We start from the raw sequence: 14,699 nt of genomic DNA, 5'->3' as shown, positions 1-14,699 counted from the left end.
GGAAGATGCAATCTCCATGAGGATGTTTCAAAACATATAAGGTGCCATAAAAATACAAAGGGATTATTATTGGTATAGCTTTGGGGGAGGTGAGATGAGGAGGCAAGAGGAGGTATAGCAAGCAGGAAGGATTTGTGGCTACTTTGGGGAAGGGAAATGGTGGAATGTTCTGAAGGATGATGTTTGTAGTTGAGGTTTGATTTGAGTGGTGCTGAGAAAGAAACCCTTGGCACCTGTTTGGCTCAGATTGGGAAGCTGTGTCTCTTTGTACAGGTCACAAAGAAGAACATCCCAAAAGTAAGACAAATGTTGGTAGAAAATCGAGGCAGACTGTTGTGTGAAAAGAGACTGGATTTAGAGGCAGAGAGCCTTGTTTTGAGTCACAACTATGCTCCATTCTTTTTGTATGGTGAGGACCCAAGGTGGAAGAAAGGAATAAGTATTAAGTGATTACTATGTTCTAGGCCCTGTGCTAAGCATTTAACAAATGTTATCTTATTAGATTCTCACAACAGCTTTGGGAGGTAGTCGCTACCATTATCCCCATTTTATAGTTGAGGAAACTGAGATAGAGGTTAAGTGACACGTCCAGGGTCCCACAGCTAGTAAGTATCTGAGGCTGGATTTGAACTCGGGTCTTCTGGCTTCTGGCCCAGCGCTCTATCCATTGTGCCACCTAGCTGGCACCATAATAGAAAGACCTCTGAATTTGTCCTCTGCTGTCTCTTGCTTGACTTCTAGTAAGCCACTTAACCTCTGTCTGCCTCAGTTTCCTTAAAGTGTGTGTGGGGGAAAGGGGATGGGCTTGAATTGATAACCACCAAGATCCCTTCCAGTTTTGAATCTTATGAATAAGTTTGAGAATTTTGAGAGGAGAAAAAGTTGAGTCTACCACATAGCACAGCTGAGTCAGAAATGAGCTCTTACCTCTTTTTCTTGACAACAGATACCCTGTCCCACAATACACTGCTAATGTCTAAAATATAGACTACCAAGCAGAGACACATCGACCAATAGAGGCTCTGTTTTCCATCTCCTGGGATAGATTTTTATAGGCTACTGATCCTTTTATTAGGTCCAAAGCTGTTTCTGTAGGAAAGAGTGCTATCTTCTAGGGCTCTTTCCTTCAGTTAGGTGGTTTTAGTGGATAGAGAGCCGGACCTGGAGTCAATCAGACCTGAGTTCAAATCTAGCCTCAAACACTTACTGGTTCTGTGACTCCGGGCAAATCACTTCACCTCTGCCTCAGTTTCTTCATGTGTAAAATGAGGATAATAATAGCACTTTACTCCCAGTGTTATTGTGAGGTTCAAATGAAATAATCTTTGTAAAGCGCTTTGTATACCTTAAAGCACCATAGAGATGTTGTTTTTATATTATCTCAACTCTGGCAATTCAACATGTAAGGACAATCTAGTAGAGGGGCTATCATGCCAGCAGTCTCTTCAAATAAGCTGGGGTCACATTGGATCAATGCCTCTACCTAGAGTTTGGTTACAAGTGTGTATGTGTTTGTATGAGTGCGTGTATGTGTGTATGTGTCTACATATGCATGCACAACTCTAAACATATATATTATACATTATAGGATACAAAAATATTATATAATTATGTTTATAGGTATATATGTATGAGCCTGTCCACCTACCTGCCTATCTACCTACTTACCTGCCCACTTGATTCATAAGGCTAGTATTCCCAGGCTGCTCTGACATCTTTGTAGTAAGTAATTCACACTGTATTAGAGCATGCTGTTATAAATGGGATAGCTATATCTGAGGCAGTGTGGCATCTATTTTCTACTCCCCATCCTAGTTATTTTACAGATTGAAGAAACTCAAGCCCACAGAAGTCTAGTGACTTTCCCACAGTTGCACAGCTAGTAGATGGTGGAATTGGAATTTGAACCCAGGACTCAAGTGCTCTGTCGACTACCCTGACATGATGCTAACCTTGGACGACTGATTCTGAAGCTTACTTATCTTTATGATTATGGATAAGTTACTGAGCTTTTCAGCCTTAGTTTCTTTAACCGTACGATAGGGATAGAACTGTACTCTTAGGGTAGTTGGGAGTAAAGCGCTTTGTGAAGATTTGTTAAGCTATTTTTCAGTTGTGTCTGACTCTTCATGACCCCGTTTGGAGTTTTGACAAAGATACTGGAGTGGTTTGCCATTTCCTTCTCCAGCTCATTTTCCAGATGAGGAAACTGAGGCAAACAGGGTTAAGTGATTTGTTCAGGGTCATATAGCGAGGAAGTGTTTGAGGCCAGATTTGAACTCCTCAAGAGGAGTCTTCCTGACTCCAGGTCCAGTGTTCTATCTATTGTGCCACCTAGCTGCCCCTGTGAAGCTTAGAGAATTCTATAAATGTGAGTTGTTACCATTTGAGTGACTATTGACCTGCAGCTGGGTAACAATGACTTCGGGGTTCCATTGTTCATTTTGGAACTGTTCCCATCCTAGTTCTTAGACAGTAGCTTTATTGGTTTAATACCATGATGGGGGCATCTAGGTGGCACAGTGAATAGAGTGTCAGGCCTGGAATCAGGAAGACTCATCTTTGTGAGTTCAAATCCAGTCTCAGACACTAGCTGTGTGACTCTGGGAAAGTCACTTACCCTTATTGGTCCCAGTTTCCTTATATGTATAAATAAGCTGTAGAAGGACATGGCAAACCACTCCAATATCTTCGCCAAGAAAACCCCAAATGGGGTTACAAAGAGTTGGATATGACTGAACAACAACTTCATGATGGGAGTTACTTCTCTCTTGACTGTTTCTCATGCTTTAAGAGGTATCTTTCAATACTCACAGGAAATTTGTGTGTGGGCTTTCGGTAGGGATAAGGAAACAGATTCTTTCTTTGTCTCTCTTGGTGTTCAGTTCTTCCAAATACTGGAGAAAGAAAGGAAAGAGAATGGTGGTCGGTTAGGACACCTTTGCACTAGAACATCTGGCAAGCTGCGCACAATGTGAGCAGCAGGGTGAGGTAGAAAGAGAGCAAGGAATCCTAAGACCTTGGTTTGAATCCCAGACCTACTATCGACTGTCTGTGTGACCTCAGGCAATCCACTTCTGTTCCCTGGGCTTCAGAATCCTCATCTGTAAAAAGAGGATGTTTGCCTACGTAGTCTTATATGGTCTCTTCCAATTGCAAAATCCGTGTTTCTATTTATCTGTGTGACTTGGGCAGATCATAACCTCTCTGATCCATAGTTTGCCCATTAGGGGATCAGCCTAAATGATCTTGGAGGCTTTCTACTTCTAAATCCTCTGATTCTACTCAATATTTACTAAATCAATTTGTAGAAGCACAGGAAATAAAGTATTAGAGCTAGATGCGCTTGGAGATCAGCTAGTGTACTCCCCCCACCCCCACCTCAGTCTTTTCCCCACTTCAACTTTATCGATGAGGAAATTGAGACCCACAGAGGTTCAGTGGGAGAGTGGAGGGTAGAGCCCAACTGTCTAACTCCAAGTACTTTCTATACCACCATATCAGTCACTTAGCTTTCATTGAAGGGCTGGGCAACACAGGGGGTGGCTGGGATTGGGACACCAAAACTTGGATTATTTGGGATCCAATTAACCAGAATGTATAATTAATTTCTTGTTCTGTTTCCCCATCGCTTCCACCTTCGTCCTTGGAGAACGAGGTGGCATATCGCTAGAAAAGGAGACAAAGGACATTTAGTGAAAACAGCAGGAAGGAGAGCACCCACAGATCAAAGCCAACATGTGTCTTGTGTTCAGCACGGGTCCATCTCCACCTCCTACTCCCTCTCTGTCTCCATCTCCAGGGCTAAACAGTGGTCAGGGAGACCTGACCAACACCCTACAAGATTCTCAATCAATAAAGACAGATTCAGCAGGCAGGACTTAATCGAGTGGGTAAGACAATTTAGAAAGTTTTCAATAACAAGTGCCAAAACAAAAATGTCTTTCTGCTCAATCCTAAATTACTTAGACTGACTAGAAACTGACTACAATGTTCCCATTTCCCAAGTATGCTAATTCCTGGGAGCTTTCTCAAATGTAGGATAAAGAACTTGGAAGTAGAGGGTAATGGTATAGTTGTAAGAGGCCTTGGGTCCAAATCCATCCTCTGACAATTATACCTATGTCCCCATTAACCTCTCTGGGCCTCAGTCTCTTTTTCTGTAAAATGAAAGGATTGGACTGGATAGCTTTAAATCTATCTTTCTTCCTGCTTTCTGATCCTGTTCCATCTGTGATCTGCTCCTGGAATAAGACAAGACAGATGGGTAATAAAACCCTGAGGCCTTGACTCCAAGTGTAATTATATTTATTGAATTTCTTAATGTGCTAATCAGTCATCAAACCCCATGTGGAACAATGAGTGATCTGCTGGGATTTCTCAAATGCCTATGATAACAAGCTGGCAGAAAAGTTCTTAGCAGTACATAGTCATTGACTCTCTTGTCATCAGTGTGCCTTTTTGTCAAGTCAGGAAGAAGCCTGTTCCTACTGGGATCCCATAGGGAGTCTTTTTTGGACAGGATTATTAGGCTGGTAGAGAAAGGAATGTTGTACATGTAAATTACCTAGATTTTAGCAAAGCATTTCACGAAGTCTCATAACGATTTTCATGGCAGAGATGGAGAGGTATGGGCTAGATGGGAATATAATTAGGTGAATACAGGCCTAGTTGAATGGCTGTCCCTAAAGAATACCCATTCATAATTTGATAGCAACATGAAAGGCAGTCTCTAAGTATGGTGCTCCAGCTATTCGTGTTGGGGTCTGTGTTGTTTAACATTTTTATTAATATTTTGAATAAAGGCCCAAATAGTGGGCTCGTCACATTTGCAGAGGACCCAAAAATATTTTTAGAGATGAGAATGTTGGATATATTCTAATGATATTAAATTTAATAGGGATAAATTGCATTATCTTGTAGTTGAGATAAAAAAATCAACTCACAAATACATAATAAAGGAGGTGTGGCCACATAATTTGTCTTAAAAAATGGGGGCAGGGTTTGGTGGGATAAAGCAAAGGTGTCAAACAGGCAATCTGAGGGCCACATGCAGCCAGCAACACTAGCTCTTAAACCAGGTAAAAATGTAATTTGGAAATATTTAACAAAAGCAAATAAAAATACAATAAAATAGAAATTACATTACATTTTAGGGTGAGGTTAATATGCAGTCCATGGGGATCTTTATGTACAGGTTAGTGGTGCCCTTCTATTTGAGTTTGACACTGTTGGGCTATACTATTACCCCTTCCACATTGTGACTTTCCCCATTGTGGTTTCGCTATATCAGGGGTTGGCATAAGAAGTTAAATGGAAATTTTTGGGGAGTCTTGCAGAAGCCTCAGATGACATGTAAAAGCCAGCAGATGACACAGAAAAAGTTTAAAAACTCAGAAATGCATAAAATATATGGTTGATATTTTACTTAACATTGACCTACATATAGCCTATGACAAAATACTTAACCCAAATTTTACAACAAGGTGCTGTAAACACTCCTAAAAGAAAAAGAAAAAAAAATTCAGACTTTTCCTCTGGTACAAAGGGAGGGCCCAAAATTTTTATGTAGATTCTCCAGATCACAGGGGCATGGAGTCCTTAACCCCCTGCAATGTGGAAGAGATATCTGTATATTCAATGAATTGAAAATGTAATATAGCAGACATCTAAAAAAAAGCTAATGGGATCGTAGGTTGCATTAAGAAAGGCAAAGCAAAGACAAGGGAGGGGATAATCTTCCCTGGTCAAATCATATCCAGAATATTGTTTAGGCAGGAGATTTTAGGAAGGGCGTGGTGGAGAGCACAAAGAGGAGGGAAGCCAGGGTAATGAATGGCCTTGACATCATGACATATGAGTGTTTGTTGAAAGAACCAGGGATGAGAGGTTGGAGCCACGATAGCAGTTGGAAAGCAGGAACTTGCATGAGCTCTCCCCCAGGTCCCTCCAAGCACCTATAAAAATGGCTCTGAACAAATTCTAGAGCTGCAGAACCCATGAAGTAGCAAAGCAGGGCTCCAGCCCAGGAAAGCCTGGATGGTTGTGGGGAAGTGTCTATCGCATGGAACTGGGAGCAGAGCAGAGCCCTGTGTGAGCCGTGCCAGGACCAACAAGACTGGGAGCTGGGCGGAACAGGCCACAGGGCCCTGAATCATTGAGTTGTGGCAGTTACCAGACTTCTCAACCCACAAACGCCAAAGACAACAGAGAAGGCTAGTGGGTAAAACTGCTAGAAAGGAGTGAGAGGTTGGCCCCAGCCCTGGGGGCAAGGAAGTGGTACAGCTCTAGGGCTGCTTCCAGCTGCAGTTGCAGTTGCTTCTGGCCCCAGGCCCACCAGGTGGGAGGAATTAATCAGCAGATCAGAGCGGGAGTGCAGAGCCTGCTTGGATCTGAGTTGTGGTCTGGGTTGGCAGTTCTTGGGGGAGGAGGAGCACTGTTGTGGCAGAGCTTGCTGTGTAGAAGTAGCTCTGAAAACAGCAGCACAAGGCCCCTAAAGCTTGGGACAAAGTACTCTCTACTCTACAAGTAGTCATACCTTTACAAAAAGCTCAAGGGTCAAGTAGTTGACTGGGAATACGAACAAGCAGCAAAAATGGACCCAGATTCAGAATCGGACTTTGGAATCTTTTTGGTGACAAAGAAGACCAAAAGATAAAGCCAGAAGAAGTCAACAAAGTCGAAGAGCCTATATCAAAAGCCACCAAAAACATATGAATTGGTCTTAGGCCATGGAAGAGCTCAAAAAGGATTTGGAAAAGCAAGTAAGAGAAGTAAAGGAAAAATTGGAAAGAGAAATGAGAGTGATGCAAGAAAATCATGAAAAACAAGTCAATGACTTGCTAAAGGAGACCTAAAAAATACTGAAGAAAACAACACCTTAAAAATAGATTAACTCAAACAGCAAAAGAGGTCCAAAAAGCCAATGAGGAGAAGAATGCCTTGAAAGGCAGAATTAGTCAAATGGAAAAGGAGGTCCAAAAGACCACTGAAGAAAATATTACCTTAAAAATTAGATTGGAGCAAGTGGAAGCTAGTGACTTCATGAGAAATCAAGATATTATAAAATAGAACCAAAGGAATGAGAAAACGGAAGACAATGGGAAATATCTCATTGGAAAAACCACTGACCTGGAAAATAGATCCAGGAGAGATAATTTAAAAATTATTGGACTACCCGAAAGCCATGATCAAAAAAAAGAGCCTAGATATCATCTTTCAAGAAATTATCAAGGAGAACTGCTCTGATATTCTAGAGCCAGAGGGTAAAATAGAAATTGAAAGAATCCACAGATCGACTCCTGAAAAAGATCCCAAAAAGAAAACTCCTAGGAATATTGTCACCAAATTCCAGAGTTCCCAGATCAAGGAGAAAATGCTGCAAGCAGCCAGAAAGAAACAATTTGAATATTGTGGAAACACAATCAGAATAACACAAGATCTAGCAGCGTCTACATTAGGGGATCAAAGGGCTCAGAATAGGACATTTCGGATGTCAAAGGAGTTAGGATTAAAACCAAGGATCACCTACCCAGAAAAACTGAGTATCATGCTCCAAGGCAAAATTTAGACTTTCAATAAAATAGAGGACTTTCAAGCATTCTTGATGAAAAGACTAGAGCTGAATAGAAAATTTGACTTTCAAACACAAGAATCAAGAGAAGCATGAAAAGGTAAACAAGAAAGAGAAATCATAAGGAACTTACTAAAGTTTAACTGTTTTGTTTACATTCCTACGTGGAAAGATGATGTGTGTAATTCATGAAGGGAATATACATATATATGTAGACAGAGGGCACAGGGTGAGTTGAATATGAAGGGATGATAATCTAAAAAAAATGGAATCAATTTAAGGGATAAGAGAGGAATATATTGAGAGAGGGAGAAAGGGAGAGATAGAATGGAGTAAATTATCTCACATAAAAGTGGCAAGAAAAAGCAGTTCATTGGAAGGGAAGAGGGGGCAGGTAAGGGGGAATGAGTGAATCTTGCTCTCATTGTATTTGACTTGAGGAGGGAATACCATACACACTCAATTGGGTATCTTACCCCACAGGAAAGTAGGGGAAGGGGATAAAAAAGGGGGACAATAGAAGGGAGTGCAGATAGGGGGAAGAAGTAATCAAAAGCAAACACTATTGAGAAGGGACAGGGTCAAGGGAGAAAATTGAATAAAGGGGGACAGGATAGGAGGGAGGGAAATATAGTTAGTCTTTTACAACATGACTATTTATGGGAGTGTTTCGCATAATGATACACGTGTGGCCTGTGTTGATTACTTGCCTTCTTAGGGAGAGTGGGTGGGGAGGGAGGAGGGGAGAGAATTTGGAGTTTTAAAAAGAGATGCTCAAAAAAAAAGGTTGTTTTTGCATGCAATGGGAAAATAAGATATACAGGCAATGTGGCGTAGAAATCTATCTTGTCCTACAAGAAAGTAAGGGGAAAAGGAATGGGGGGTGAGGGGAAGGGGGGTGAGAAAAGGGAGGGGTTGACTGGGGAACAGGGCACTCAGAATATATGCCATCTTGGAGTGGCGGGCAGGGTAGAAATGGGGAGAAAATTTGTAACTCAAAATCTTGTGGAAATCAATGCTGAAAACTAAAAAATATCAAATAATAATAAAAAAGCTTAAAATAACAAAAAGAAATAAAAAAAAATGAAAGAACCAGGGTTGTTTAGCCCAGCAAAGATAAAAGCTAGCAAGAACCACGAGAATTGTCTTCAGCTTTCTGATGGCTTGTCTTTTTGGAAAAGTAGAATTATATTTCTTTTGCTCATTTCATAAGAGCAGTGGTTTGAAATTGCAGAGAAGTAAATTTACTTTGAAGGGAAAAACTTCCTTGTAATGAGAAGCGTTTTTAAATGGAATAGGTTGCCTTTGAAGGTCATAGATGTCAGACGGAACCTCAAAGGTGGTCTAGTCCAAACCTTCCAATTCAAAGAGGAAGAAACTTAGGCCCAAAAAAGTTAAATGAATCATCTATTATTACAGTCATTATGTTTCAGAGGCAGGATTTGAATGCAAGTTTTTCTGTCAGTTTGTTGTCGTTGAGTTGTGTCCGTGTGACCTCATTTGGGGTTTTCCTGGCAAAGATACTAGGGTGGTTTGCCATTTCCTTCTCATTTTACAGATGAGGAAACTGAGGCAAAGAGGGTGAAGTGACTTCCCCAAGGTCACACAGCTAGTGTTTGAAGTCAAATTTCAACCCAGGAGGATGTGCTTTCTTAACTCCAGACCTGTCACTCTATCTACTGCAACACCTAGCTGCCCTTTCTGTTTAAAACAAAGTTAATAAAAGCTTACTTATTCCATTTTTGAGTAGAAGTATTGCATTTCTGATTCTTTGGGTCCCCCTCCTGGTTTGTTATGAGAACAGCAACGTGTCCCTTGGAATACTAGTACTTTTAGAGTATATTTGGCTCTCTTCTCATCCTCATCTTACCCATTTGCTAAGGACCCACGATTGTCAGGTGCTAGGTAGTTTTCAAAGAAATTAAGGCTGTAATCATAAGTAGGTTTGGAAAATGGTATCAAAAGAGCAAGGAAAAAATAGTACCCAAGCTTTGTGAGGATGTCAGACTGTAGGCTCAGCAGAGGCATTGTCTCTTCGTTCCTTTCTATTTTTTGTTGCTGTGCAAAGGCTCCTCCTGGCTCTCTCCTCCTTCAAGCCCTCCCATTTTCCACTTATCTCCTGGTATTTCTTATTTTTCATTAATTTCTTTCACATACAATTGTGCTGCTGTTCCTATCTCTTAGCCACTTTTCTATCAGGGCTGTGGCTAATGTTTTCAGGACCACTAACCCCTCTTGTAAATCATCCCTGCTTGCTCTCATTAGAGACAGAATCCTAGGTCTGAAGGACCATGGAGGTGCCTGCCATTGACGTACCTCATGTACTTTTAAACATCTCTTGGAACACTTCCCTTTTCTCTAACATGTTTTAATCCATATTCCATTTGGCTAGTTTAGATGCTGTCCTGCATGGGGGTAGAGGGATAGACCACCAGCCAGCATTTATATAGTGTTTTGAGGTTTGCAAAGCACTTTACATATGTTATCTCATTTAATTGTCACAACCACCCTGGGACATAGGTAAGTTTTATGATTCTCATATTACAGGTGAAGAAATTGAGGTTGAACTTGTCCAGGATCACATAGCTAATAAATATTCGAGGAGGGTTCTGAGCTCGAGTCTTCCAGATTCCAACTCCAACACTATCCACTGCACCTCCCAGCTTCCTGATTTGGAGTCAGAGTGACTGCTTTTGAATTCCACCCAGCTAGTTACTTTTTATGAGAACTTCACAGAGATGTGCTCTTATCACCAAACACATAATTTCATTGATTCATTGAACTCCAAAACCAGAAATTTTCCTCCACAAAGCCTTTCCTGACCCCTGCTGTTGTTAGTCTTCTCCCTGCCCCTCAAATTAATTTGTTTTTATTTTATTTATATTTTACATTGAAAGGCAGCATGGTGTAGTGCATAGAACCACTCTCAAAGTCAGGAATCCTTGAGTTCAAAGCCAGACTCTGAAGCATATTGACTGTGTGACCAAATCACTTAGTGGCCTAAGCAACTCTCATATATTGTAACGTAAGTGACCATTGGTATTGGTGGAGAAAATTTCTGCTTTGAGAGCTTGTTGAATCAATGAAATCATAGGTTTGGTGGCAGGAGTACACTTCTAGCAACCAGTACAATGACTGCAATGTAGTTGATGCTTCAGAAATGTGTGTTGAGTTAGTATATGGGCCTCAGTTTCCCCATTTGTAAAGTGAGAGGTTTGGACTAGATCATCTCTGAAGTCCCTTCTAGATCTTCATTATAAAAAAACTGATATCTGATAGGTTGGGGCTTTCTTGACAGAATCTATATAAAAAATAGTTACTCTCTGTACTCTGCCCTGGCCAGGTCAGATCTGGGTACTATGTTAAGTTCTGTGTACCACATTTTAGGATACAGACGTGAGGAAGAGGGCTCCTAGGCTGGAGAAAGAACAAGTTTGCTGAGGGTTTGAATTCTGGAGAATTCAACTTCAGAACCTCTGGCCTGTGGTGGATCCATTCCTATTCTTAGACCCGCCCCCCCCTTCCTGTCCCCAGTCATAGATGAGAGGACAAGAATGGGGAGAGGAGTGGAAAAGAGGAAGAAGCATCGGTCTCACCTTTACTCCTCCTCCGTATGGAGGACCATTCAATGTGAAATATGTTCCGTTGCCTGGGCACAGCAACCTCTAGGCTCTCATCCACTTTTTCTTCAACCTTGGGAGGGTGCTCCTCGCTGCCACCTGGCCAGGGGTGCAAGATGAGAGACAAAATCCAAGTTAGTCCAAGTTGTTTTCTGAGTAGAAAGGGTGAAATCAGGGAGTGATGGGAAATGAAAATCAAATATGACCACTGCAAAGGATGAGGCCCAACAAGGCTTCTAGGGAGGCAGGCTCATTGGGCATGCCATCTCCCTTCCTTATGTCTTCAACGGACAACATCCCACTTCTTTTCCTCTCTTGGTTATACCCAGGTCTATGTGGACACTCTTTCGCATGCTTTTTTCTCCAAAGTTGAGTGTCACAACAGAAGGCTCAGATTTCATCCCTGATCTAGCACTTAGCTGACAATGGCCAAGACAGCATAACCTCCCAGAGCTTCAGCCTCTTTATCTGTAAAATGAAGATAGTGTTTCCACTGCCTCTCTTACAGGATTAGCGTGAGGACAATGCTTGCCTATTTTAAAGCACTAAATGTGAACTGTTCTTCATTGGGCTCTCTCTGGCAGCTCACAATTCCATTGGTATAGGGAACTCCTAATGAGGAAACGCCCTTACCAACGAAGGTGGGCATTGTTCTACAATTATATTCTTGGAGAATAGCCTGGGGGCACTGAGAGGTTAAGTGACTTTTTGACCACATCATACAACCAATTGCATCAGAGATGGGACTCGGGTCTGACTCTGTGGTCAGGCCTCTATCCATTATGCTACCCTACTTCTCTAGAATTCCCTTTCTGCAGAAGCCTTGATTTTTGTCTGCCCGTAGATTAACTGCCCCACTTCCTTATTTCTTAAATCTGGACCATCCCACTTTCTTTTCTTCAAGCCCACTGAGCATCCCTCCTCCTTCTCAAGCAAGAAATCTGGAAGGGGCAAAGAATGTGAGGCTGAAAATACGGGTCCTGAGTAGGGAAAACAACAACTCTGGGAAAGGGGAAAAATGAGATTACTCCATTGACCTGAATTATTGAGGTAGGAGTATTTAGGGAAGCAAAATCTCAGGCAGGTTAAGGAAGGGTGAGAAACAAAAAGCAAAGTCAAGGTTAAGAGAATATTTTTTTTCTTTAGTATAACCAATGTCTGTATAAAAATAAAAATCCAGTGCTATGATTTTGTCGAGGAGAGAAATATAAAATATCCATTTCTGGGTAGGTGTTGCTGACTTAGTGATCTTCTCTTCCTGATTTAAGAGGGAGTAATGCTTAAATTAAAGAGATGGATCTCTTAGGATGGAAATTCAAGCCCTGAATGCCAGAGGGGAAAATGTTCTTTGGTGGAATGCCATTCCTGGCTGTTCTCAACCCACACCATGCAGGTGACTACCTACTTTGCCTACTGGTTGGCATTGAGAGGTACAAGAGAAACTGCCTATTGGCTCAAATTTCTGGTAATCATCTCTTGGAACTACGACCTAGGAACTATGATCCCAGGAAAGACAGTGATAGATTTATGTCATTATGTCACTTTCTGAAGACCGTGGGAAACCCTTGTTTACTTCTTCCTGTCTTTGCCCTCCTCATTGTAATCAACCACACTTCACGTGAATCAGTTCTTTAATATGTCCTGAGGCCAGTGTGAATTACAGGTCAGTTATTCTCTATCAGCTGGATTCTCCAGCTGTGCAATACTACAGCCATGAATTAGATTGGCTACAAGAGACATTGGGTTGTAACCTGTCACCTTAAATCCCCTCTACCATGGGAACAATTACACAGTCAACACCTGGTGGCTGCCTGGACTCCAGCTGGAAACTGATAATTTTTAATTTCACATTAATGTAATGCTTTGTCAAAGTTGCTGACCTGTTATGGTCTCTGAGCTGGGGAGGGCAGGTATTATCCCCACTCAACAGATGAGAAAAGTGAGGTACTTCATATGTTTATATTCAGACTATTAGCTTGCCCAGGGCAGGACTCATAAGACCTATGAATATATAGGGAGAGGGACAGACTCCTGATTTCATAGATATGATGAACCCCCCACGTGAGGAAGCTCCCTCCAAGCAGCACCTTCTCTGCAGTTTGTAATCTTAGAGAGTTGTCTAGAACATGGAGAGGTCACCCAGTTACTACATGTCAGATGCTGGACTTGACCCCAGGTCCTCCTAGCTTTGAGGCCGGTTGTCTCTCCACTAGACAACACTGCCTGTCTTATAGGTAAACATAAACTGCTCTCATTGTGATTAGGGCTGGTGACTCCCTGATTACACCCAGTATAGGGCTTTGCACCTAGAAAGTGCCCATATTCTGTACTATTTCCTGAAATAGAGATTAGTCTTAGTAGTTCAGAAATTTCTCTGCGTGCCAGTGGTGTTTGAAGCATGGCGCTCCTCCCCAAAGAAGCCTCCTTAGGTGCCCCGATGCAGAGGGCCTTGTGCTGGATCTCGTTCAGGTCCATTCCAGGACATGGTGCCTACCCAGGGCGTTTGCTGAGCTCCAATGTTTTCCAGGCCAGGGGCCAGTGATGCTTACAGGTAAAGGAGAGGCAGTTATGAGTGATAATGATTTGTTCAGAAATACTTTTCCGGAAGAGTAGCCCTTCCGCAGTGGCCACACCTGACCTTACTTCTAGCAGAGACCCTACAAAATACCAACCACCCAGATGTCAAAGGTGACAAAGGTCACTTTGAGTCTTGTAGAAAAACACACAGGCTATGCAGCAGAGGCTGTGTTACCTTTTCCTTTGTAATTTCTGAATAGTTCCTTTTGATGGGGAAAAAAGGGTCCTTCAGATGAGACAAAGGACTCAGATTTTCTTTGCTAAAAAGCCATCTTTGCTGACAGGCCATAGGGTCTGCAAGGCTTCTCCCTCCGTTACCGGGTTTTGGATGTGGCTCTTAAAAGCTGTCTCCTAGAGCTGGCTTTCTTTCGACCCCACATCGTTTGTTAGAAAGAACAATGTAGAACTCACACTGTGGAGAATCTATGCAGCCACAGTTTGACCCATTAGGCACACCCTCAGGGTCATCAACTATGCTTCAGCATCTCTTTGGACCTCCTTGCCCCCTGTCTCTGCACACTCACATTCAATCCAAGGCAATTTCCTCAGCATTAAAAGATACAGCCACCACATGTTCCTTCCAAAAACACAGGTCTGATGAGGTCACTCCTTTGCTCAAAATCCTTTAGTGGCTCCCTATTGTTTACAGGATAGAATAAATACTATTTAGCTTGGGACTTATGGCCCTCCACAGTCTGGCTCCTATTTACCTTTTATAACCTCATTTCAAGTTCATCTTCTTCCTACACTCATATCTTTCTAGCTTTTTTCTTCCTCACACTCTATATTCCAGCCAAGCTCCACCGGTAGTGTGTTCCTTAAATAGGTCTTGTTCTCTCCTGCCTCCATGTATCCATGCCTGCTGCCTGTGTGTCTAGAACAGGGCTGTCCAATCTTAGGTTATATTAGGGAGGCATTAAAATAAAATA

General features: G+C 42.0%; 1 protein-coding gene across 2 annotated transcripts in view; it reads right to left on the bottom strand.

Annotated features, from left to right (window-relative positions):
* SLC14A2 (solute carrier family 14 member 2) overlaps positions 1-14,699 on the bottom strand; it is a 75,210-nt gene that overhangs the window by 21,654 nt on the left and 38,857 nt on the right. Inside the window, exons 10-12 of one of the 2 annotated variants that reach the window (XM_036762945.1) lie at positions 14,266-14,268; positions 11,170-11,292; positions 2,815-2,897 (exon numbers count right to left, since the gene is read on the bottom strand). In XM_036762945.1, the coding sequence (XP_036618840.1) occupies positions 2,815-2,897; positions 11,170-11,292; positions 14,266-14,268 (209 nt within the window). The remainder of the gene's footprint in view (positions 1-2,814; positions 2,898-11,169; positions 11,293-14,265; positions 14,269-14,699) is intronic. The other variant, XM_036762937.1, reaches the window with a different exon arrangement.

The sequence above is a fragment of the Trichosurus vulpecula genome, chromosome 1 (assembly GCF_011100635.1).
Source record: "Trichosurus vulpecula isolate mTriVul1 chromosome 1, mTriVul1.pri, whole genome shotgun sequence".
Classification (NCBI taxonomy): Eukaryota; Metazoa; Chordata; class Mammalia; order Diprotodontia; family Phalangeridae; genus Trichosurus; species Trichosurus vulpecula.
Note: the sequence above shows the minus strand (reverse complement) of the source record. Positions and strands in the feature narration are given on the sequence as shown.